The sequence below is a fragment of the Mesoplodon mirus genome, assembly GCF_964341445.2.
Source record: "Mesoplodon mirus genome assembly, chromosome: 3".
NCBI classification, from domain to species: Eukaryota; Metazoa; Chordata; class Mammalia; order Artiodactyla; family Ziphiidae; genus Mesoplodon; species Mesoplodon mirus.
The window spans coordinates 119,583,147-119,609,114 of record NC_138978.1 but is presented as its reverse complement, the minus strand read 5'-3'; the positions used below and the strand labels follow the sequence as shown (position 1 = coordinate 119,609,114).

Genomic DNA, 25,968 nt, shown 5'->3' with positions numbered 1-25,968 from the left:
GTTAGGTTGGAGGATTCATTAGAATCCGAATTCTTCTGAGGCATGTACTCACTCCTGTTGCATTCTCTCAGGAGACACACACGCCTGGTTACCCCACTTTTAGTGGCCAAACCTAATGGTTTTAGGAGCTCTTGATGTGCATTTTAAATTTAGCTGAATGGAAGAAGGAGACAAGAAAGCCCACCTAACGATGACAGAGAGGAGGTGAAATCTAGGTGGTTGAATAGGAATTTTGTTTAGCAGAGAAAATAGGCAACGTGTAGGGAACTGTGTGTGCAAAGGCAAGGCACTGAGAGAGAGAGAGTGTAAGGATGCTGGAGTGGGCTGAGGCGTGGCGAAGGGGAGGCAATGTGGCTAGAAATGATCTGGGTCCAGAAAGTAAAGGGTTTTCACATGCCCTGATGAGTCGGTAATGTCCTTGAACACAGCAGGCTGATCAGACTGATTTTTAGACAGACAACTCTGGCTGCACTGGTGGGGACCTACCAGCGACGGAGACCCCAGGCAGGAAAAGTCTGGGCAATAGATGAGCGGAGGCAGCCCACCGTCCCTGGCAGTGAGGATGGAGAGAGGGTGCATTTGGAAAATGTTTGGAATTGACAGGTTTTGTTGGCTGATGTTAGATGTGGCTGGTGAGAGTCTCCTAGTTTCACTGAGATGCAGAGAGAGAGTTGAGGAAGCGGTGCAGGATGGGGTGTGGGTAAGGAATAGAAAAGAAGTTGACTTGGCTGTAGTAGAAGGTGTGGGGGTGCAGGGGGGCTGACCGGTAGGGTGTGGTCCCACCACAGTGGTGAGAGGGGGCCTGTTGGGTATGAGGGTCTGCAGCCCAGGAGAGAGGCTGGGGTGGGCTGGGCCCTGTTGAGTCACACAGAGAGCTGGGCCCCTCATTCACCATCACAGTTAATTGAGCACCTACTTGGCACTAGAACTGTAGCAGTGGACAAAACAGACAAAATCCCTGTCCTCCTGAAACTGATTCTCTAGGTGAGGTGGGAGCACTTTTTACAAGTGAAATGTATAAAAGTCTAGCCGGGACGGAGAGCAAAGCAGGGAAGGGAAGACTGCAGTGTTAAACGGAGTGATCAGAGAAGGCCTCACTGGTAAGGTGATACATGGAAAGAAATCAGAAGGAACTAATAAGCAAGGTATTGCTTCCTTACTTAGAGGAAGGGCATTCTCTACAGATAGAGGGGGACCTGCAAATGCAGCGGCCCTCTCTGAGGCAGGAGTTGACCTTCCTCGTTCGAGAAACAGCAAGGAGGTCAGTATGACTGGATTAAAGGGACAAGAGGAGGAGGATTGAGAGGTAGCAGGGTCTTGTAACGACCTTGGCTTTTACTACGACTGTGCTGGGGCACATTAGTGGGTGTTGAGCAGCGTGTTCTGTTCTCACCCCCTACCTCCTCCTCCCCAAACCTCAGTGTATGACTCTTCCACTCACCCCTCCTTTCCCCAGAGTGGAGCCCTCTGCCCTGCCCCACATGCAACATGGGAGCTGGGCCAAATGGGACAGGCCTTCACAAAAAGCTCCAGGAGGAGGCAAAGACCTGGGCCCATACACCCATGTTCTCATAGCAGCATTGTTCACAAGAGTCAAAAGGCAGCAACAACCCAAGTGCCCATCAACAGAGGAATAGATAAACACCGTGTGGCATATATAGATGATGGAATATTATTCAGCCTTGAAAACGAAGGAAATTCTGACACATGAAACCACATGGATGAATCTTGAAGGCATTGTGCTAAGTAAAATAAGCCAGGCACAAAAGAAAAAATACTGTATGATTCCACTTACATGAGGTACCTAGAGTAGTCAAATTCACAGAGACAGAAAATAGAATAGACGTTGCCAGGAACTGGGGAGAGGGAAGAATGGGGAGTTACTGTTTAATTGGTATAGTGTTTCTGTTTGAGTGGATGAAAAAGTTTTGGGAATAAACAGTAGTGGTTACCCAACATTGTGAATGTACTTAAGGTCACTGAATTGTACACCTAAAAATGGTTAAAATGGTAAATTTTATCTTATGTGTATTTTACCACAGTTTTTTTCAAAAGAAAAAGGAGATATGGGCCTAGACTGGCCTCTGCCTCCATCTCTTCTCTGGCTAGTATCCTCCCACGCAAACGAGGGGTTCCATGGATGGACTTCAGGGAGTTTATTACAAAAGTTGTGAGCAAAATTGAGGCCTCTCTTCAGATGCAAGGCGTTCAAGATCTCCTTTAAGCAGGGGGAAAAAAAAGTTCAGAATAGTATGGATGGTACCATGCTGCCACGTGAATAAAAAAGGGAACAATTATATATTGTTTGTACCTGCATTATCTATTTCTTGGAGAATACATAGAAAATTCATAAATCTGGTAACGTGCAGGGGGGAACTGAGTGGCTGGGCAGGGGAATGAAGTTGGGAAGGAAGAAACTCTTGACCTATACCTTGTACCTCTGAATTTTGTAGATTGTGCAAATATCTATTCAAATAAATGTAAATACATTTTGGACAAAGTCTATGGCACTTTTGGAAATACAAAGGCAGGGCCCCACCCCCGATATTCTGATGACTTCAGTGGGAGAGGAGTCACCATATTTGCGGGAGAACAAGAGCAATAATTCCGAGCTCTCTGTTCGGGCCGTGCTCACACACGTCCACGTACATTATCGCGCGGAGCGCTCCGGAAGGTTCATTATCTCGGTTTGCAGATGACGAAACCGACCCTCAGAGCGTCTCTCCGCCTTACCCTGGCTCACGGTTGGGGGCGGGGGCGCGGGCCCGGGGCCTCCTCGCCCCAGAGGCCCCGCCCTCGCCCTTGTGCCAGCTGGCGGCTCTCGGGCGCCCCTCGCAGGCCTCCGGCGGCCTTTTCCCGGATAAGGAGGGCGGGTGTTCTCTGGTTTGCAGAATAAAGCCACCTTAGGCTGGGGACAAAGCCTGGACTTTGTGTGCATGTGTGAGAGCTCAAGTGTGCATAAATGGGTGTGTGTGAGTGTGTGTCTCTGTAAGGAAAAGTGTGTGAGGTTCCGTGTGTGTCTGTGTGAGTCTGTTGTATGAGTGTGTGCTGGTGGTGTGAGTGTAGACTCTGTGTGTGTTAGGGTTGGGTGGGGTGTGCATCGGTGGAATGCGGGTGTTTGTGTGTGTGCACATGTGTGCGCATACACGCGTGTGCATGGGTCCCGGCATTGGTCAGTCTCTGTCCTTGACCCTGTACAGCTCTGGTATCTCCTCCGTGAAGCCACCCTGACCTCCCTCACCAGCAACGCTCAGTCTCTCCTGGTGCTCTCTGTGTCCGGTGTACAACTCCATCACCCCACCTGACACACTTTATTAAACCTTACTGTTAGCATTCCTGCCCCTCCCCAGTCTGGGCAGGGAGCCTGAGTCTGCATGGGACACGGCACATGGTAGGGGCCCCATCCATGCTTGTGTGTGTGTCTGATGTCACATGCTTGTGTCTGAAGGTGTCAGGGTGCGTGTGTTTGCGGGGATGGGGAGGGGTCGTATCTGACAAAGCTGAGTATACCCATTCTGTTTGGATCCTAAAGGGTTATAGTCCTTCTCCCAGATTTCTCACCCACAGGCCTCCTGCTCAGGGCTGCCTGACCCTGTAACAGAGTGCAGGCCATCTCTCACGTGGTTACTTGTGGACCCAGGGTCAGCCAGACTGTTGTTCCTCTGCGGCCTGATTTTAGGTTGAAGCCGCTGTCCCTCAGCTGGATAGGCCAGGGGCTGCTTTGGGGCACCAGTCCCGCCTCCTATTGGCTGCTTGGGACTTGGATCTCTCAGAATTTTCTTTCAACTGGTCCTAGAGTCAGTTCGAAATTGTCAGGCCAACCTTAAATGTCCCTCTCCAGTCCCCAAGCACAATGCCTGAGTCTCCAGCCCCTGAAGTCTATTATGTTCACTCTGGTAACAACTTTTGTCCATCTTTATTTGTTCTGTCTTCTATACGTAAAGCCTAGGACCCCAAGCTCCTTCCCCCTCGGGAAGTCCTTCCTACTATCTATTTTCTTTCTTTTCCAACCAGGGTCTGAGGCTTCTCCCCTTTTCTTCCACTGAAACAGTCCTGAGAGGGAAGGAATGGAGCTTAGTGGTTACAACTCAGACTCTAGAACCACACTGTCTGGGCCTGAATCCCAGCTCCACCGCTGCCAAGATTTTTAGCTCCAGACAAGTGTATCAGATCAAAGTCTTTCTCAAATTAGATAATTTGAGGAGTGTTGCATAAGAGGATTATGTGCAAAGGTATGGGCAGGGTGTTGGTAAACCACAAGGGATAGTGCATTACCCCAGAGCTAGTAGCAGTGGCTTAGTTACCACCCTCAGGGGCCCAGGAGATGGAGGGAGCATGTTTCCTAGAATCTGCAGAGAGAGGGCCCCCCGACAGGCCCCACAGCAACCTCACCGAGGGGAGGGGCAGGTAAACGCCCAGCCTTACTCTCCTCCATCTCATCTCCTACTAGTGCCACTCTCCACAGCCAAGCCCTACAGAAGCCATGGGGCAAGGCCTTCAGCCTCCTGGCCACAGAGCAGAGTGGAAAGGGTAGAGAAAGGATCTGGAGTGGCAACAGAAGATGCTCAATGCTCCCTGCTAGCCTCTGTTCCCTCATCTGTAAAACAGGCTATTAGGGGACTTCCCTGGCAGTCCAGTGGTTTAGGACTCTGCGCTCTCACTGCTGAGGGCCCGGGATTCAGTCCCTGGTCGGGGAACTAAGATCCCACAAGCTGTGCAGTGTGGCCAAAAAAAATTTTTTTATTAAAAAAAAAACATGAAACAGGCTATTAGTCCAACCTTCCTTCTAGATCGTCATGATGATAAAAGGAGAGGATGTGTATGAGGCCTTGAATGCTGTTCCAGCATATGCTGAGTGCTCAGTGAACATATCCAACTGTCTGCATGTTGATTTTAATGATGAACTGACACGTCAAACTTAAACCTGTCTAAAACAGAAACCTTGAATGTTTTCCCCTGCCAACCTCTTTCTTCCCTAGTCTTAGTGAGTGGCACGACTATCTGCGCAACTGCTCAGGCCAGACACCGCAGTGCCATCCTTTAGGGATGAAAGCCTCCCTCTCCCTCTCCCCACATCTCTCCATCATTCCATCCTGTCTGCTTTGCTCCAAAATACATCTCAAATCTGTCTCCCTCTCTCCATTTCTACTGCCACTATGCTAGTCCTCCCACCTAGATTACTCCTAAAAGCCCTCACTGGTCTCGCTACACCTCCTGTCTGGTCTCCCCCACCCAGCTAAAGGGCTCTAAAGCATCACTTGGGTGTCAATTCCCTGGGTGAGCCCACTGCCCTCCAAGGCCCTGCTTCAGTCCCCAGTTTCACCAGGGACCACACCCCTCTACCCCAGGCTCAAGGCCTCACTGCAGCTTGCCCTCTCTTTAGCACCAGGCTTTTTCCTTCCTTGGAGCCTTGGCATATATTATTTCCAACCCCTCAGAAAACTCTTTGCTCCAAATTGTCCCCACTGGCTCCTTCTCCTCCTTCAAATCTCAGCTTAAATATGATCACTTCAAAGAGGCCTTCCCCAACCCCCTCATCTAAAATACATGCCCCGGGATTTCCCTGGTGGCGCAGTGGTTAAGAATCTGCCTGCCAATGCAGGGGACACGGGTTCGAGCCCTGGTCCGGGAAGATCCCACATGCCGCGGAGCAACTAAGCCCATGGCGCACAACTACTAAGCCTGCACTCTAGGACCCGTGAGCCACAACTACTGAAGCCCGCGCGCCTAGAGCCTGTGCTCTGCAACAAAGAGAAGCCACCGCAATGAGAAGCCCACGCACCGCAACGAAGAGTAGCCCCCGCTCACTGCAACTAGAGAAAGCCCGCGCACAGCAACGAAGACCCAGTACAGCCAAAAATAAATAAATAAAATAGAATACATCCCCCTGTCTGGACTTCCCTGGTGGTCCAGTGGTTAAGACTCTGAGCTCCTAATGCAGGGGGCCCGGGTTTGATCCCTGGTCAGGGAACTAGATCCCCCATGCTGCAACAAAGGTCCCTCACCTTGCAACAAAGATCCTGCGTGCGCCAACTAAGACCCTGTGCAGACAAATAAATAAATATTAAAAAAAATACATCCCCCCCACTTCTCCTCACTTGCTTCTTTGTCCCAGCACCCTGATTCATTCCTTCATAGAACTTACAAAGCATGTAGTTATATATTTATTTGTTTGACACTTGTTTATAGCCTGTCTCCCCACCAAACTATAAATTCCACAGAAGGGTACAGGCTCTGTATGTTTTGCTCACCACTGTATGTTCGGGACCTGGCACAGAGTAGGTGCTCAATAAATATTGCAGGTGGTCAATGAGCAAATGGTAGCCAACGTGATAATGACAGTGATGCTATCAGAGCCCTTCCAGAGAATCCCACTACATAATCAAAATGCTCCCTATCCCCATTCTTCAGCCTCCCGTCCCTACCCTAGATCCCCTGCTTCCTAGATTCATCTAGGACTAACTTCAGTAAAGTACAAAAAAAGGGACCATATCACTGGCAAAAAAAAAAAAAAAAAAAATCTCTCTTCAGGTTGATGATCGGACAGTGTGAATGGATTGAAAATTTATCAGGAAAAATGGATGAGAGAGGGGGGGATGCCAGAATACAGGGGCAGAGAGCCAGCAGGTCTGGGGGAGGGACTCTGTGTGGGGACAGGGGTGGCCTATTGGGTGTGCCCCTTTTCTTTTCTCTGGCGCCCTTCGATAAGACCAGCAGTTTTGATATCCTCTCCCCCTCTCTCTCCACAGTCCGGGCAGCCCCACCTCCACATTTTGGAAGCATGTCAGTGCAAGACAACATGCGACCCATGTGGCTTTGGTCATGGATCTCTAAGTCCCAAAGGGATTTAGCAAAGTCCATCCTGGTTGGGGCTCCAGGAGGTAAGAAGGGGCCACAGATGCCATTGAAGAGAAGGGGGAAATGAGGGTAGAAATCAGGAGTGGGGTGGGGATGTACAAATGATCCATATCTGCTGCTGGCTATGAGGTATTTGGGGAGGATCTGTGTTCATCAGAGTCTCCCCTGTGTTAATTTATGGACCCTGGTCTGGGCTTCTTCTCCCAGCCCCAGTAGGCAGGGCAGAGGGGAGCTCGCAGCATGGGAGCCACGGGGTATTCTCATGGTTCCTGGACTCTGGCCCCTGGTGCACAGGGCTTCCAGTGACAAGGGAGACACTGGTGACACTTTAACCAGAACTGGATGCAGAACTGATCCCCAGCCCAGCTGGGCCTCATGCCTCTGACAGCTTGACAGTGTGGATCAGACCCCCAGAGATAGACAGGCGTGCAGTGGCATGGAGGGTGCGGCCGGCAGTGGGGCTCCTCTTCGTCTGGGCTGGGCTGGGTCAAGCTACTGGGACCTCAGGACCTGGAGTAGCACTGAAGGGGCTGAGGAAACTCAGAGGGGGGTGGTGGGAGGCCAGCCACTTGCCCGGGGTTGGAAGGAAGAATACAGGGACCTTAGGAGAGGGAACTGGGTGATTCTCGGCCTGGAAATGAGGGGCCACTGTGAACTAGATATCAAGGGGTTGCTGAGGCTGAGAGAAGTCAGCAGCTAAAGGGCAAGAAGTCGGGGGTTGTGAGGGATCAGATAGCTGGGTGATCAAGAACTTGAGCCTGGAGTTAGTCAGACCTGGATGGGAATCCCATCTCTGTTAGTTAGAACTGTACGACCTTGGGCAATTTATTTAAACTTTCTCAGCCTCTGTTTCCTTACCTATAAAATGGGGATAATTACAGAGCCTTTAACAGTACCTGCTTCCTAGCACCCTTGAGACTAAACAAGATAATGTATGCATAATGCCCAGCTCATAAGAAGACTCAACAAAAACTGGAGGACCAAGGGAAGGAATAGAGACTGTGCTGAGATGAAAGGATGGGGAGAAGAAGCAGATGCTCACGCAGCCCCCCTTCTACTGCAGGACCAGCGGGGTACCTGCGGCGGGCTAGTGTGGCCCAGCTGACCCAGGAGCTAGGCACTTCCTTCTTCCAGCAGCAGCAGCTGCCAGCTGCTATGGCAGACACCTTCCTGGAACACCTCTGCTTGCTGGACATCGACTCCGAGCCTGTGGCCGCTCGCAGTACCAGCATCATTGCCACCATTGGTAAGCGCCCTCTATCTGCTCCTGCAGCATCACAGGGCCTCTTGGGTGTTTCTCAAGGTGCTGCCTCATCTTTTGTGTCCTTCGAGACTTCTCCCTGTTTGACTGAGGTCATTCATTCGACAAATATTTGTTGAGCTCTTGGTAGACAAGCTTCTGGGTCCTGGGAGTAGATCAGTGAAACAAAATAAACAGACAAAGATCCCTACCCTTGGGGAGCTGACAATCTAGCTGGGTGGGACAATAATTAATAAACATAATAAATTATTTTTTAAAAAAAGGGGATTCTTTAGTATGATAAGTACTATGGAAAACAAAAAAAAAGAAAAGAAAAATCAAGGATGGTAAGGGGCGTGAGGATGCAAGGGCAGGATGCAGTCCTAATAGAGAGTCAGGGTAGCCATTGTTGAGAAAGTTAGACCTGAGCAAAGACTTGAGGGAGATGAGAAAATGAGCCATGCAGACGTCCGGGGGAACAGATTTCTAGGCACAGGGAACAGTCAACGCCAAGGCCCTAAGTCAAGGAGGATGGAAACCATCAAGGGGAAGAGTAGCAGAAATGAAGAAGCTGGGGGAAGGGGAACATCATGTAGGGCTTTGCAGACCATTTTCAGAATCTGAGTTGAGTTTTCCTCCAAGTATGATGGGAAACTACTGCAGAGTTTTGAGCAGGGGAATGACATGCTCTTACTTATGTCTTAACAGAACCACCCTGGCTGCAATATTTGAAAATAGATTGGGGGTGAGGGCGAGGGCAGAAGCTGCTGCTACAGTATTTCTGGTTTAGAACAGGTGGTGGCAGTGGAGCTGGTGAGAAGTGATCAGATTCTGAATGTATTTTGAAGGTAGAGCCAACAGAATATGGTGGATTGGATATGGGGTGGGGGTGAGGGTGAAAAGGAGTCAAAGATTACTCCCAGGTTTTTGACGTGAGGGACTAGACAAATGCATTATCAACTGAGCAGGAAAGGCTGTGGTGGAAAGGTTTAGGGGGGAGGAGATCAGTTCAGTTTGAGGCATGTTGAGTTTGAGAAGCATATTAGACATGCAAGTGTGGTACAGAGTAGGCAATCAGATACACAACTCTGGGTTTGGGAAAGGGGTCTGAACTGGAGACATAAATTTGGGAGCTGTCGGCATATTGATGGTATTTAAAGCCATGAGACTAGTTGAGACCACCAAGGGAGTGAAGGTAAAAGGAGCATCTAATGTTAAGGGGGTTAAAGAGCAAGAGAGGCTGAGAAGGAGCAGCCAGTGAGGTAGGAATAAACCAAGAGAGGGTGGTGTCCTGGAGGCCAAGAGAAGAAGGGACATCAAGGATGTGTGTCAAATGCTGCTGATGGACCAGCTAAGATGAGGACTGAGAACTGACCGTTAGATTTAGCAACAACACAGAGGTTTTCGGTGACCTTGACAAGAACAGATGTAGTGGAGAGTGGGTACGAGGAGAATAGGGGGAGGGGAATTGGAAGCAGCAAGTACAGAGATAACTCTTGCAGTGAATTTTGCTGTGAAGGCAAGCAAACGAATAGGGCTGTAGCTAGAGGGGGAACTGGGATTAGGAGATTTTTCTTTTTTTGGATGAAAAATAACAGCAGGTTTACATGTTGATGGGAATGACCTAACAAAAAAGGAAAACACTGATGACACAGAGGACTGGGGAATGGCTGAATCTGTTTTTGAGCAGGTGAGAAGGAGACCCAGTGCACAAGTGGAAGAACTGGCTTTAGGGAGGGACTGGAGAGGTTGGTCAACTGGGTCTCAGTTACACAGCCGTCCTATCAGCAGAGCAGGGATGGGATAGAACTCGACTCTCCCCAGTCCGATATGAGGCCTCTCAGCTCTAAAGCCTGGTACCCCAAATGCCCTCACCTGGCACCCACCCCCTTCTCCTACGCTGGGGTTACCCCCACACCGCAGCACTTAACATCACTGCCAACACAGTTACCTCAGGCCTGGCTGAGCCCACCTTTCTAGGGCCTCACAGTGCAAGGAGGCTTGTGTTAGCTGGAGAGGGGAACGGAGTTTCTGACCTGCGAGTAGGGGTGGCGTCAGGGAACAAAGGTCAGGTAACAGTACTTCTGTGGCCTGGGGCAGCTCTGAGGGTGGTGATGGGTTCACCTGTCTCTCAGGTTTGGGGAGAGAGTTGTCTGAGTGGGATCTCTGGTTCCAGGGCCGGCATCTCGCTCCGTGGAGCGCCTCAAGGAGATGATCAGGGCCGGGATGAACATTGCGAGACTCAACTTCTCCCACGGCTCCCATGAGGTTCAGGGCGGGGCCGCGGGGAGGCGGGCGGGGCTAGAGGATGCCCCAGGGTCCCGGCCACCTTCCCCTGAAATCCTCCCTCTGTTCCCATCCCCAGTACCATGCTGAATCCATCGCCAACGTCCGGGAGGCGGTGGAGAGCTTTGCAACTTCCCCGCTCAGCTACCGACCCGTGGCCATCGCTCTGGACACCAAGGGACCGGAGATACGCACTGGGATCCTGCAGGGGGTGAGAGACGACCTGCGACCTGCCCAGTCTTGGGGACCGGGAAGGGGGCGGTGCGGCGCGGAGGCAGTTGCCCGTAGGGCGGAGCATGGGGAGGGGCCGGCCCCCACCGAGGCAGGCAGAACTCAGTCCTCCTCTGGCGCCGCCCCTAGGGCCCTGCGTCGGAAGTGGAGCTAGTGAAGGGCTCCCACGTGCTGGTGACTGTGGACCCGGCGTTCCGGACGCGGGGGGACGCGAACACCGTGTGGGTGGACTACGCCAATATTGTCCAGGTCGTGCCGGTGGGGGGCCGCATCTACATTGACGACGGGCTCATCTCCCTAGAGGTCACGAAAATCGGTGCGGATGCGCCTCCCGCCCTGGCCCTACGCAATGCGCGCACTCTCTTCCTTTTGGCTCCCGCATTCGCCCTTCACACCCACCACACCTTCCCCTGGCCACCCGTCCTGCGAGCCCCCGGCATCCAGACTCCTGGGCTCACCCTGGGTTGGGGCTGGACTGGCGGGTTAGTAGTTTCTTCCACAGAAGTCCTCCCTGTGCCTATTCGGTGCAGAGCCCAGGCCGAGGACCAAGAAACGAAGAGGACATGGTTCGGCTCTCTTGGGGGGTCCAATCCTCGTGTTCCCGCTGCCGTAACTAAGCCCCCGGCCTCACCCCTGACCTTAACTGACTCTTTCCATGCCCGTAGGTCCAGAGGGGCTGGAGACCCAAGTGGAGAACGGCGGTGTCCTGGGCAGCCGGAAGGGCGTGAACTTGCCGGGGACCCAGGTGGACCTGCCCGGGCTGTCCGAGCAAGATGTCCAGGACCTGCGCTTCGGGGTGGAGCATGGCGTGGACATCGTCTTTGCCTCCTTTGTGCGGAGAGCCAGCGACGTTACTGCCGTCCGGGCTGCTCTGGGGCCGGAAGGACAGGGCATCAAGATCATTAGCAAAATCGAGAACCACGAAGGCGTGAAGAAGTGAGCCTTGGTCTTTGTTCCCATCACGCCCTACCCATCCCCATCGCCCCTCCCCTTTTCCTGCCTGCCTCTCCCTGGCATCTCCTGGCTCTTCCCCAGCCCTGACTCCCCCAACCGCCCAGGTTTGATGAAATCCTGGAGGTGAGCGACGGCATTATGGTGGCACGGGGTGACCTGGGCATTGAGATCCCAGCCGAGAAGGTTTTCCTGGCTCAGAAGATGATGATTGGCCGTTGCAACTTGGCGGGAAAGCCCGTTGTCTGTGCTACACAGGTCTGGAATGAGCCCTGGGGGCAGGGCCCTCTGTGGGTCTGGGGACACCTGAAGGTGAATGCCCACACCTTAGGTCTCTGGCACGTTTTGCTGTCCAGTGTTTGACCCTCAAACAACGAAGCTAGGAAGAGATACTGTGACCCCCATTTTCAGATGAGGAAACTGAATAGCCAGGGTCACATAGTCTGTGAGTGTGACCCTGGCTTTAGGGGCCCTGAGAGAGTGTGGGACTCCGAGAAGTAGTTCAGGGCAGGGTCCCCAGTCAGAGTATGACTCCTACAGCTCTGACATCCAGATGTCCCCCAGATGCTGGAGAGCATGATCACTAAGCCCCGGCCAACCCGGGCAGAGACGAGTGATGTGGCCAACGCTGTGCTGGATGGGGCAGACTGCATCATGCTGTCGGGGGAGACTGCCAAAGGCAACTTTCCTGTGGAGGCTGTAAAGATGCAGCATGCGGTAGGAGCTCAGAATGCAAGGCAAACGGGCTGGAAAACCACATCCCTTCCAGGTCTGAATAGCCTTGCCCAGCCTGACCCCCTGGTGCCCACAGATTGCCCGGGAGGCAGAGGCTGCCGTGTACCACCGGCAGCTCTTTGAGGAGCTGCGCCGGGCGGCACCACTGAGCCGGGACCCCACCGAGGTCACCGCTATTGGCGCCGTGGAGGCTGCCTTCAAGTGCTGTGCTGCTGCTATCATCGTGCTGACCACAACTGGCCGGTGAGGGGGACACCGGGAACGCCAAGACAGGGCTTTGGGCCAAGGGCAGGCTGGGATGGGCCCCAGGCTTGGGTTTTGTCTCATCACCAGAGGAGAGGCAGCTATGGGAGCTGGAGGCCTAGAGAGGCAGATCTTGAAGCACACCAGGAATTGTACCTGTGAACCCCAGGGGGTTGGAAGGGTAAGGTGACATCACTGGATGCATTGGCTTGCAGGCCATTTAGGCTCCTAGGGCTCAGAGGCAGGTCCTCTGCATTTAGCCCACAAAGCCTTACCATGCTGGGGTGTTGCAGAAGGGCCCAGAAGGTCTGACTTCAAGTCTTTGCCCTGAAACTTAGCTGTGATACCTTGGGTAAGTCACCCAGGCTCTGTAAGCCTCCTCCATTTGTTCATGGGGTCGTGAGGATTAACAAGAGACATTTGTAAGTTAAGTACTATATAAAGGTGCATTCCCAGAAAGGTTTTCTGTTTTTCAAAGCAGTTTCTCCTTATCTCATTTGATATTTTTTAAAAATCATCTCGTATCTTCCTTGTGTGGTAAGAAAGGTGGGTATTCTTATACCCACTTTACGGGTGAGAAAACTAAGGCCCAGAAAAATATGATGACTTACCTAGGGTCACACAGCTTATTGCTGTCACCTGGAACCAGAACCCAACACTCTTTCACTCTTCTGGGCTGACCTTGTCTGCCTCCTTCAGCTCAGCCCAGCTTCTGTCGCGGTACCGACCTCGGGCAGCAGTCATTGCTGTCACCCGCTCTGCCCAGGCTGCCCGCCAGGCCCACCTGTGCCGAGGAGTCTTCCCTGTGCTCTACCGTGAACCTCCAGAGGCCATCTGGGCAGACGATGTGGATCGCCGAGTCCAATTTGGCATTGAAAGTGGTGAGCCACCTAAACTCCTTCCCCATCCATCCCTGGATTTGTATCATCAGTCCTCCAACCCCACGCCCCACACCCACCCAAAAGGGCCTTGCCTCTCTCCTCTGGTCCCAGATTTTCTCTGTGAGATTCACTAAGACTGAGATATTTGGGCTTCCAGGGGTGGGGGGAACGTGCTGAGAGAGGAGGGCAGAGGGAGAGGTCAGGGGTCAGGGCCGTCCCTAAGAAGTCGGAGCAGCTGCTGCCTGCACCAGGTGGCTAGAGCCAGGCCTGACCCAAGGAGCAAGAGGTGAAAAGAGAAAGGGGAACCCAGTCCCCTGCAGCTGCAACTAAAGTCTAATTGACAATTGGCTATGCTCATACCCCACTTCTTCCTATCAGCATAGCAACACAGGTAGACTTGCTACTTAGCGACATGCCACCCCACGGGCATACGTGCAGCTCTGATATACTACAGTGGTCACATTCCTGCGGTGCCACCTGTGGGACACACGGTACAGTTTGCCTCAGGCCCCTCATTCCCTACCGAGTGGGCTTGAAGAGGCGAAGGATGGTAGCTCGTTCTCATTACAGGGCCGGCCTGGGCTCCTCAATGGCTGATTAGCATCTTCTCCCCTTCCTCTTCCCAGGAAAGCTCCGTGGCTTCCTCCGTTTTGGGGACCTGGTGATTGTGGTGACAGGCTGGCGACCGGGCTCCGGCTATACCAACATTATGCGGGTGCTGAGCGTAACCTGAGGTGCCCCTCCTCCTCTGACCGAGCCAGCCCTGGACCCATCCCTCCTTTCTGCTCCCTCCTACCGCCCCACCTCTAAGTCTTCTCTACTCCCAATCCTCCCTAGGCCACGTCTGCCATCCAGGGTGCCCCCTCCCCCTCTCCATTTCGCACAGGCCTTGAACGTCTGTATCCAATTAAGCCCTGGCCCTCCGACAGCACCAATGGTACATTCCCTGCATCTGATACGCTCAACTGGTCCCTAAAATACTCGGAGCCTTTAATCCAGCTTAACTGATTAATTCTATTCCCCTAGTCTTCCTGTACCTGGGGGCAGAGGTGAAGGGAACAGGACAGTCATGTCCACAGTCTCCACAAAATCTCTATTTAAAAAAATATTTCACATCCATGCAGTTTGACGTTCTCATATGTGGTCCTCATGATAATCTGGGCATCCCCCGAGGAGAGTGCCACCTCTTTCTTCATTGTCACTGTCAGTGATATCAAAGCACCACCCTTTTGGGGAAGCTAGGGTAGATGGAAGGCGGGGAGCCCCGAGAGCCAGGCGGGCTCATCCCGTCACTGTCTCTACCACCTCTAGGCTTGCAGGCCGCTCCCTGGCTGCTCTCATACCCACCTCATGCCTTACTGGGTCAGGTGCCCTCCTACCTCCTCCTGTACCCCAGAATGCCCGCTTTGTTCCCACACACAAGCCAGGAGCCAAAACAAGTATCTCTATTTTCTTTTTAAACCCAGGTGTTTGGAAGCAATATAAAACCTCTCCCACACAACCAGAACCCCAGAACTGCCCACCCAGGAGAAAAGGAGATTTAGGGTCCTGGCCCCTCATTCTGTGATGCTGTAGAGTAGGTGTGGGGACAGAGGGGTGGGGTAGGGGTTTTCTCTTGTCCCTGAGAAGGCAGAGGTACTGGCTAGCCTGCCCTTCCCCAGGCTTGGATACCTCGGGCCCTCCCCTTACTCTTGCACCAGCAGCAAACTCAGTAGAAAGGAAAAAAAAACCTAAAAATAAGAACAGTCCTCCTCTCCCTCTCAGGTGGCCTTCCTGCTCCTACCTAGTTAGGGAGAGGGCTCAAGTATTGCCACTGATGGGAGTTGGGCGAGGACCACAAGAGCTGGCATGGAGGGCTCTGCCCATTCCTGTCTCCCTACCAGGAGGGGACGGGAGGGATGGATAAATGAATGGGTAAATAAAATGAATTGATAATAAATAAAATTAGCAAATGAGTGAATAAATACAATTATTAAATGATCGAATAAATAAGAGTAAATAAATAAGGAAGGGAGCAAGGAAAGAAAAAATTCCATCTAAGGATTCACTTGCCCCCAGCCTGGGGGGAATCTACACTGGCACACTAAATAAGGGGGTGTCAACAATCCCTTAGCTTCAAGGGGGTCATCACTGGGACAGGGGCATAGGGAGGAGGTGGCTCCCAGTTTACAAAAAGGCAGTTCTACCACAGAGACAGAGAGTGCAAGGAACTTGTCAGGAGATGTGTGTTCCCACTCAGGGGGTATAGACAGGGAGGGTCCACGCATGGCAGTAAAGCTGGATGCCCACACCAGGGACCCAAGACATTGGTTGACAGCAGAGGGGGGACAGGTAATTGGCAGTGCCCAGCTATGCTAGCGGACAGGATGATAACCATGCCAGGCAGAACCTGCAAGGTCATGGGCAGGAAAACAGACATCTAGTTACTTGGCAGTGATGGTGGTGGCAAGTACTTGTGCTTAGGAAGGTGGGATCATGGGCCCAGGCCTGCACCTGGCAGGACCATGGCTAGGGGAATACCCTCATCAGAGGGCTTGGAGTCACTTCTACTTGGCAGTGGAGACATACAGCATCTGGTACAGTGCCTTGAACATGGTAGGCGCTAAGTATCTTTGATGAATAGGTGAATGGATTAGGAGGATGTCAGGTTGCAGGCGCCTGAGCTGAGAACAGAGACCATCTTCTTGGTACTAAGGGGAGATACTCCCATAGGGCAGTGTTTCAGGTCCCCTTCGTGTCCCCAAGAGGCGTCTGCCCTCTGGCACATGCTACTGCACCCGAGAGCTTACCCAAAGGTTTCACATGTTGGAAGAGAGTTGGGGGCCCCGGGGAGTGGCTGGCTCAGGCACTGATGGCCTGGGGGGCTGGGCTGTCCCTGGAGGCTTAGCCAGGAGCCCTGAGGGGGGCAGGCGTTCACTTCCTGAGCCCTTACACCCAGGAGAGCCATCACCTGCTGCCCGCTGAGGCAGAGAGGGCTGGGAGGCTGAGAGTGGGCGGCCCCGAGGTCCTAGTCGCCGTCCACCTCCTCCCGGGGGAGGCCCCAGCAGTGACACCTGGGAGCGCCCAGCCCGGGATAGGCTGGCATGGAGGGTTCGGGCAGGTGGGGCCGGCAGGCGGGAGGTGGATGCCCAAGGCCCCCGGGCCAGCAGAGGGCCAGCTCGGACAGGGACAAGTGGGGAGGCTGGGGAGCCTGCTCCTGCTGATCTTCGAGCAGAGCGAGCAAGGAGGGTGACTGGAGAGTCAGGGGAGAGGGGGAGAGGGCCCCGCTGGTGCGTCAGGGCAATGGCCACATTGGAGGTCACGGCGGCCGCCTGCAGGGGTGCGTGCACTAGCGGCTCCCACAGCACCGGCTTTCCGCTGAGCCGAGCTCCTGTGCCTGGGGCCAGGCCCCGAACACCGCGAGCCATATCCCTGTCGTGTTGCACCAAGTGCTGCTCCACGATGCCCCCACTGCTGCCTGGACTTGGCTCGGAGCGCTTCCGCTGCAGTATGGAATTCTTCTTGCCTAGAAATTGTCCCGGGGGAAGGAGTTAAGGATAGGAAAGGAATCCAAGATGAAGGTTGGATATCAAAAGTATGAGGGTAACAAGACGGAGTCAAGGGATGGTGGTGGGGTGAAGGTAGGGGATAGGGGTCAAGAATATGGAGATGGAGTTGGGGGATGGAAACTGGGAGATGGGGGTTGGAGGAAGAGGGTCAGGGGATGAGTATGTATCAGAGATGGTGAGAGTCAGGGACTGGTACTCAGGGAAGGAGGATTCAAGGCATGGGAACTTGGGGTGATATCTCCAGGGGTAGGGGATGCTGAGTGGTAAGGACAGTGAGCCACAGTGTTGAAAGCCCTATTGGGGCATTTGCTGGGACTAGGTTGGGCTGGGGTGTGATGCTGAGGCGCTGGAGCCTGGGCCCTGGGACGCTGGGGACTCCTTGCTATGGACAAGGGGTGAGGGCACAGCCTGGACCCAGAGCAGACAGGGTGGACAGGCCTCACCAATGCGGCGCAGCCGATCCATGGCCACTGTCTCGAAGGCCCGGCGCATCATGGGGAACTCCTCGAGCACGGCGTTGAAATGGTCCACGCTGAGCGAGTAGAGGCGGCAGTAGGTGTCAGCACGCACACTGGCTGTGCGTCGGCCCCGAGTCAGCAGACAGATTTCTGGTGAAGTTGGGAGAAGGCCTTCAAAACCACTGTCCACAGAACTCCCTCTCACTGGGCCTGCAGCAGCTGACCCAGATTCCTCAGGCTCCTCCCCAGCTGGGAGAAACTAGCGATTACCCACCCACCCAGGGTCCCTAAGTGCTCCAAGCATGGTCACTCTCCAGACCTGCATAATTACTGTCCTTCTCATTCTGTCCAAATTAAAGCTGATAACCAGGCAGCTCTTGCTGGCCCCCAGACTCCTAGTTATTCCACTCCACTTTAATTCCCAACCCACCTCCACTGCTTTAGCCCAAGGGGTAGGCCTGGGGCAGTGCCCTCTGTGTGCCCTCCCCTCCCACCCCTTTGAAGGAACACCAAGGGCAACCCAGAAGGAGAAAAGCAGTGCCAAAGGGCAAAGGGTAACACAATGGGGAGGTTGGAAGGTGTGGGTGATTTGGGGACTGAGAGAATATATGAGCCTCAAATCACTTTGGGTAGCAGCTGGAAGAACTGCCCCCACTGCCACAGGCTGGGTCCCTGATTCATACCACCATGGCATTCCACAAGGGAGCCACAAAGGTCAAGCCCCTGGGACAGCACTGCTTTATTCCTATCTTTCCCTCATGGAAATCTCATGAGATCCTTGGATTTCACTACTTAAGGGTTCTAAAAGGCCCACTGGCCCAGTCATTTTCAACCTGGCTATACATTGGAATCTCTTAAGAAGCTTTTAAAAATACAGAACTCCAGACCCCAGACCTAGAGATTCTGATTGAATAGGCCTGGGGAGGAGCTGGAACTCTATGATCCTGCAGCATAGCCAGGTGAAGACTCTGATCCAGGGGAGCAGTTGCCCTCTGCTCCAGACCCCCCGACCCTCCCTGAGGCCTGCTGACCCCCAAAGTATGATCCATCAGTGAGGCGGGTGTCCCGGGCGCCACGTGCCAGCACACTGAGCAGCCCATGCTGGATGAAGTACATCTTCCTGCCCACGGAGCCCTCACGCACCACGAGGTCCCCCGGCTGGAAGACCTCAAAGCGTAGCTTGGTGAGCACGGCCGTGACGAAGCTGGGGTCGGCGTGGGCGAACAGCGGCATGTGGGCCACGAGGCCCCGGCAGGTGAAGTTAATGATCTCCTGGGCAGGGGAGGGGCCTGTCAGGCAGGCTGTGCCCCCTGCCCCGAGGTGCCCCCATCGAGCTCATCTGTCTCCAGAAGCCCCACCCCTGGGGTCATGATCTGCCAAAGGACGGGTATGCTTCAGTGGGCCTGGGACCATCTCTAAGCTCCTGCCTTCAGAGCTCTCGCATGAGCCTTCACAGGACCATCCCCCACTGCAGACCCCTGCAGCCCTCCCCAGTGTATTTCACCCCTATAAGAGCTTCAAGAAAGACCCTAGACCCCAGAAGTCCTCCAAAGGCCTGACCTCCCATGGGGCCCTCTGTAGGCTCTACTCCCTGTAGGTGCACCTGCTGACCAACAGCCCCCACCCCAGATGGCATCCCAGAAGCCCAGGTCCTTGAAGAGCCTCCCTCCAGGGCCCCGCCCAGTCCCACCTCCCGAAGCGGTTCGCTCAGCTCTCCTAGGATGCTTTCCTCATCAAACATCTTGCCCTGGTAGCGGTGCTCATAGTACTCATGGATGCGCTGCCGTGTGTCAGCTGGCAGCTTGTGGAAGGACATATACTGCTCCACCTGCTTGTACTGGAGAGCCAGCCAATGGCCAGCACGCAAGAAAACACAGAGACAGATGTGGAGCCAGAACAGTGTGGGGAGCGGTGTGTGAAGGAAGGTCACAGACGTGGGCCAAACCCAGAGGGTTGAAACATGGAGGCAGAAGGGTATATAGATAATGGTGGATACAGGGAGGACACAGAGCACAATCACAAGAAAAGCCAGACATGGGCGGGGGCGGGGGGGTGTGTGTGTCCAAAGACAGGTGCATTGGTCCAAACAAGGAAAAGGTACACACATGGCACAAATGGACATGGGGCAAGGCAGGACACAGAGATCCAACAAGGGCATGCGTCAGAATGGGCTCCAAGTTGAGCTACCCAGCCTCCAGCACCCCTCCCCTGCCTTCTCCTGCCCCTGCTGACCTTCTCCTGGTATTGACGCCGAGAAGAGTCCAGGGACTGGATGAGGGCAGTGGCGTGGCCGATGAACATGGCGTAGCACGTGGCACCCACAATCATGCTGAGCATGGTGAGCCAGACGTCGGGCGTGCCTACAGGTGCCTGCTGCCCGTAGCCAATGCAGAGCATGTGGCTCATGGCCTTGAACAGGGCGTGGGAATACTGGCGGCCCCACGAGTAGTTCTGGGGGGCAGAGTGTATTGCACAGCTGGGCATAGACCCCTCAGAGCCTCATTCTCCTCCTGCCCCCTCTTCTCTTTCAGTCCTTCTGTCTGCCCCCTTCTACTTTAGACCTGCCTGCCAGGGGAGGAACTTAGGTTTGGTTCTGGGGGGCCTGAGACAGAAGGGGCCTCTTTTACAGCATGGGGGCTGCAGTTTCTGCCTAAGTTTCCTTCCCTGCCTGCTCCCTCCAACACACAGACACTTCTTCCGGGCCTCTTTCCACTCTCCTCTCACCTCCCCACCTCCTCTCTCCTGTCTTCTCTCTTGGCCATCTCTCCATCATCTCCCACCTCCTGCCCGCTTTGTTCATCCCTCCTGATCAGGGAGAAGAGCCCTCGGAAGGCCCAGGAGGGGCTGAGCTGTGGGGAGTTCTCACCACCATATGGTTGATGGAGACCCAGCAGTCGGGAGGGAAGTCCTGCAGCATGGGGACCAGGAACTGCAGACAGCCATCCCAGTGACATAGCAGCAGCATCATTCCGATGAGGTTGAAGATGCGAACCACAGCACTGGCCAGGTCATAGGTCATGTGAAAGATCTGAGGAGTCCGAGGAGGGGCTGCTGTGGACAGGAACCCCTCTCTGCCAGTACTTCTCCATTCCTGGCCTTGCAAATACTCTTTGAATTTCTCTCTAGCCCCGGCCCTCATGAATGTTAAAACTGTGGCTATTATTCACTCGTATAGAGCTTTACAGTGTATATAGCTAATACAAAGGAGGTTGTATTACTACTCTCATCTTATAAAAAGGAAAATCGATGCCAATCGTGTGCCCCAAGTCACACAGCAAGTGGCACAGCGGAGACTCAAAAAGGTCTGCTGCACAAGTTGCCCAAGTGTAGTCTGGGAAAGAGGAGAGAGGGCATTTCACAGTGTAATGTCCCCAGGGCATATATAACGATTAATGCCAGAAGTCCTCTTCAACTCCAATAATAAAAATAATAATAGGTAATTTACTGAGAACTTACTATGTGCCAGGCACTGTTCTAGGTGCTTTACAGGTATTAACTCCTTTAATCCTTACAACCTTATATGTAAGTATATTTAACATTTTCATTTTATAGAAGGGGAAACCAAGTCTCATACAGTAAACAGTAACACTGGGATCCGACCACAAGCAATGAGATTGCAGAGCCCACACTCTGAACCACTAAACTCTGCTGCTGTCCTGAAGCTGAAACTCAAGCCTCTCCCACACTCTGCAATTCTTAACTCCTCTCCTACACCTTCCTCCCAGAGGCCAACTAACCCTCAAGTGTTTGTCCAGCAGTTGTGCTCCACCCTCCTGCACCACCACCTTCTCACCTCGGGGACCCATCCCCTGAACACTCATTCTGTCCCTACTTCTCCTCTACCAACTTTGGAGACAGCCCTCCTTTGGAAGCCCCACCCATCTGCCCCACCCCATAAAGTCGCCAGGAGCCCCACCCATATCGCTGTCTGGAGTGGTCTGCGAGCCCCCTGCCCACCTCCCCACCCCACCTCCTCCCACTGGTGTATGTAGCGGATGAGGCGGGAAAGGCGGAGCAGCCGCAGCAGGCTGAGGATCTTGGTGAAACGCACGATGCGCAGGGCCCGAGCTGTTTTGTAGACCTCGGTGTCCAGTCGTGGCTCCAGCTCCACCACCAGGAAAATGTAATCCACAGGAATAGAGGAGATAAGGTCAACCAGGAACCAGGTGCGCAGGTAGCGTGTGCGGATGGCCCGCGGTGCCAGCAGGATCTCAGCACCCTCCTCTACCACGATGCCCGTGCGGAAGTTGAGCACCAGATCCATCAGGAAGAAAGTGTCAGAGAGGACGTTGAAGACGATCCAAGGTGGGGAGTTCTCCTCCTTGAAGAAGGTGATGCCCACAGGTAGCACAATGAGGTTCCCCACCATCAGCAGGAGCATGATCAGGTCCCAGTAAAACCTAAGGTAGGGATGGGATGGGAAGCAAGACCACAGTGATATTTCACGATGATGGTCAGCCACTGGACTAAGGGCAGATAGTCTCTCAGACAAAAGTGGGCAAGGACACAGAACAACAGAATGACCATTCACAGCTAGTGGAAGTGTAAATTGGGACCACCATTTGGAAAAATAGTTTGGAATTATCTAGTAAAGTTAAACATTTGCATCCCCTGCAACCCAGCAATTCTATTCCTAGGTATACACACATTCAAGGGAAAAACGTGCTCCAGGAGATATATACAGGGATAACAGCATTAAATCTGGAAATAATCCAAATGTCCATCAGTAGAAAAATGTAGATAAATAAGATAAACACAATAGATAAATAGATAAATACACTATGATACACTCATACCCTGGAATATTATACAACTGTGAAATCACCCAACTGCAGCTACATTCCGCAGTACAAATGAATCTCACAAATTTAATGTTGAGAAACAAAAGGATACACACTGTATGATTCCACGCATACAAAATTCAAAAATAGGCCAAACTAAACTGCGTCATTTAGGGATTCACAGAAAAGTGGTAAAACTATAAAGAAAAGTAAGAAAATGAGTACCAAAAGTTAGAATAGTGGGTTTGGGAAAGGAATGTGAGAGCAGCAGGGAGCCTTCTGGGGTATCAGCAATGTAGTCTCTCTTGACCTAGATAGTTGTTACATGTGGGTTTGCTTTACAATTATCCTTTCATATGTGTGTGTGTGTGTGTGTATATATATATATATATATATATATATATATATATATCCTGCTATGTACTATACTATATATATATCTACCTTATATATTCACTATATATATATCTCTACTATATATATATCCCGACTAAATATACCCCTAATGTGCATATATATATTCTTTATATAGTAATATATATGTAATATCCTTACTATATGTATATGATCTATGTCACTATTATTAAATATTTTTTAAGTTAAAAAAAGATAAATACCCTGTGCTGATCTCACAGGGTCGTTGAAAAAATATGCACTGAGACAACGGATGTGACTGTGCTGTACAAGCATTATTTGGATTATGACTCACCCACCCTTTATCCCCAGATTTCTGAAGAGGTTGCTGCTTTTCCCATCTCTAGCTCTCCGTCCATTCCTAGTCTAGGACTTCATGCCTTCCCTAGCCTTCCCCAGCCTTCCCCACCCCATCCCTCCTCCCCAACACAGTTGGGCCCATAGTTCCTGTTTCTCTGCTGGGATCTGCTCATCTGTGTCCCAGGGTGGGGATGATCTGTACTGCCTCCCAACTGAACTAGCTTTTCAGGTATGCCCCTCCCTCCTCCACAGCACCTCAGACAGGGCTGCACATACAGAGAAGCTCTATAGCAGATCCTGAGACAGCAAGGCTTGAAGCTCTGCACTCCTTTCCTCCCCTAACCTCCCTGTGCCCAATGGGACTCTGGCTGAGCCCAGGCAAGGGCATGGGCAGGGGAGAGCCATACTGCTGTGGTGGAAGCTGTGAAAAGAAGAGGTCAGGAGGGAGTGAGGTGAAGCCTTCATTCAAAGAAGTTCATTGGACAATCTCAGGGTCCCAAGTAGCTATGGTGGTTTCAATTCCAGGACACACCTAGATGCAGTATCAACCCAGAACCCAGTCCCTTCTGACTCTGACTGCAAAAATCAACCCTTTCAGCCCCAGAAAGAAGTTTGGTGGTCCCCAAGTCCAGGCCTCCAGGAAGCCCTTCAGACTGTGTGATTTCAATCAACAACAAATCCTGGATCCCCTCTTCTTCTCTTTCCTGGCCACTGGAGAAATCCTGTACTGTAAGCTGGGAGAGGAGAGGGAAAGAGGGTTTGCCTAGCCATAGAGCATCTTCACAGCCTGACTCACAGGCAGTCACAAGCCTGGCGTGTGATGCAGGAGAGAGGACAGAAAAGAAGCACAATAATAAGGGGGATACATGGCTTCTGGGGATACATCTGAGGGTGAAATGGGGGAGGGGAGGGAGATCCACAGGAGACTAGAAAAGGTGCATGGGTAGGGTGAGAATGAGGCAGTAAAAAGGAGGGGAATGAAAGGAAAAATGAGAGAAAGAGGAACATTTAGGGAGTGTGTTATGTCTGTGGATTAAGATGATGTCTAGGTCTCCAATTGTGTTTCCAGGCTCCTGATTCACACCTCATCCTTTCTGTTCATTTAGCTCCCCAGGTTAGGTGCTTTGCACACATCCTTGCCACATCCAGGAGCTGTCCTTCATTTCCCCCAAGGACAGGGTTGCTCTCCTCCCCTAGCGACCTTGATGTAGAGGTACAGCCTGATGGGGACTATGGAACGGCCCCACCCCCACTCTTCATTCCTTCGGTCTGGTAGTCACCTGGGTGGTGGTCATATGCGGGGTGGCCTTGCCCCTGTGTTGCTGTCTCAAATCGCTGTGTCCAGGCCCTACCCTGCCGAATGCCGCCTTCAGCACCAGGGACAGCGATCAGACCTACTGTCTGGACACTCCCTCCTCCCCTTCCGCAGCGTCCCTATTTTTTCTGGTCGCCTGCCCTGCTGAACTAGGCGGGTGCTGGGGGTGGGAATGGGGACAGTGGGAAATAGCGGGGCTTGGTTCCTCTCTCAGGCTGACCCCGAGCCTCGGAACATGACAAAATTCCCCAGATCCCCAGCAAGCAGGACAGGAAGAGAGAGCAGTCCCTAATTCCAGTATTCCCTGTGGTGCAGGTAGGGTACCGGGTTCCTGAAATGGGAAATCCAGGTCTCTGTTGTCCGCTTGTCCCTTCCAGCGCCCCCAGCATGAAAAGTCACCAAGGACCTCCGGCTGCTGATCCTTCACCCAAGAATTCCCGGGCTAGATTGGGGGAAGTGACTGTCGGCCCAACAGGGGACCCCTGGGCCGGAAATGAAGTGTCCGTGGAGGGTGAGGCGGGCCCGGCCCCCCTGTCGCGGCCCGTGAGGGTGGGATCTGTGTCCCCCGCCCTCCCTGCCGGACCCCCAGTACCGGAAGTCGCTGTAGGGGTGGATGATCCAGGCCCCCGCTGACTTGACCCGCTCCTGCTCGATTTCCACTGCTTTGTGGCTGCCGAACACGCGAAGGGAGAACTTGTTGACCGTGGGCTGGAGCAGCGTCCCGAGCTGCCTCCTCTTGGGCTCGGGCCCGGTCCCGGGCCTGGACCCAGGGATCGGATCCGAGGCCGTGGTTGTAGATGCCGGGGCAGCAGGAGGCGCCCTCTCCAGACCAGGGGTCGCCCCATCGCTGGCCCTAGTCGTCGGCCTCTGCTCCGCCTCCATGACGCCCGTTAGCTTACACGTTTGGCCTCCTAGACCCTGCCGCGGCCATTCGGGACCCCCGACCCCTCCCGGAGTCGGAGCGGGCGCAGCCCGGCTGACTCGGAGCGGAGGCGTAGTCGGCTGGGAACCGCCGGCGCGCGGAGAGGAGGGGGTGTGTGCGACTGACTCCCGCGGGCGGTGGGCGGGTTGCGATGCGCCCTCTGGCGAAAGCCGAGCGAAGGCTGGGGAGGGCGGGCGGAGGCGGGGCGGACCGAGAGCCATCCCGGGAGGGGGCGGGACCAATATAACCTGCAACCCGAGGGACCCCCCCCGGCGGGCGCGGCTTAGCCAATGGGGGCGGTCCTCCAAGTATAGGAAGAGAAGGAGGGGAAACGAAGCCAGTGCCACGGAGAGGGCATGGTCTAGAGTTGAAGGGCTTTTATCCACTGAGTGCCAGGGAGGCGGAGCCGCCAGCGAGTGGCGGGTAAACCGGATGCTGGTTGTAGCTCGTGAGGCTCGGGAGGGCGAAGAATTGGAAACCAGTGGAAGAGATGGGGAATAGCTTTTAAGATTCTTCTTACCCACTCTCGCTTATGGACTTCCTGCGTTTCGCTTTTTTCTTTCAGCACTCTCCTAGGCATACTCCTTTCTTCTGACCTCCTCCATACTGCTCCCCCTCATATTTCATTTCCGAACTCATCTGCCAGCCCTCACCAAAAGCAATTCTGCCAGTTACTGAGTGGACGCTGAGGATACAAGGATGAACACAAAGTCCTATCCATAAAGCCAGTGCTCCTCTATGCCCGCAGATGAGACAGGTAAATTACAGTGCTATGTGATGTAAAGGGCTATTTTGGGGGCTTTTT

The 25,968-nt window shown here is 53.3% G+C and overlaps 2 protein-coding genes across 3 annotated transcripts; one reads left to right on the top strand and one right to left on the bottom strand.

The window, feature by feature from the left end:
- Positions 1 to 3,108: 3,108 nt before the first annotated feature.
- On the top strand, positions 3,109 to 14,254 carry PKLR (pyruvate kinase L/R; the record flags this gene model as incomplete). Its single annotated transcript, XM_082612195.1, has 12 exons — positions 3,109 to 3,205; positions 6,750 to 6,881; positions 7,922 to 8,104; positions 10,275 to 10,366; positions 10,464 to 10,595; positions 10,745 to 10,931; positions 11,281 to 11,551; positions 11,674 to 11,824; positions 12,131 to 12,283; positions 12,378 to 12,544; positions 13,244 to 13,425; positions 14,052 to 14,254. The coding sequence occupies 12 exons, from the start codon at positions 3,109 to 3,111 to the stop codon at positions 14,156 to 14,158; spliced, it is 1,854 nt and encodes a 617-aa protein (XP_082468321.1). The 3' UTR covers positions 14,159 to 14,254.
- Positions 14,255 to 16,223: 1,969 nt separating this feature from the next.
- On the bottom strand, positions 16,224 to 25,439 carry HCN3 (hyperpolarization activated cyclic nucleotide gated potassium channel 3; the record flags this gene model as incomplete). 2 transcript variants are annotated; one of them, XM_082615535.1, is made up of 8 exons in its annotated part: positions 24,834 to 25,439; positions 21,402 to 21,831; positions 20,298 to 20,459; positions 19,664 to 19,882; positions 19,122 to 19,268; positions 18,463 to 18,703; positions 17,417 to 17,581; positions 16,224 to 16,930 (listed from the first exon to the last, which is right to left on the bottom strand). In XM_082615535.1, the coding sequence occupies exons 1-8, from the start codon at positions 25,382 to 25,384 to the stop codon at positions 16,224 to 16,226; spliced, it is 2,622 nt and encodes an 873-aa protein (XP_082471661.1). In that variant the 5' UTR covers positions 25,385 to 25,439. The 2 variants fall into 2 exon arrangements, with proteins under 2 accessions (XP_082471661.1, XP_082471662.1); XM_082615536.1 differs by lacking the exon at positions 19,664 to 19,882.
- Between the last annotated feature and the right edge of the window lie 529 nt (positions 25,440 to 25,968).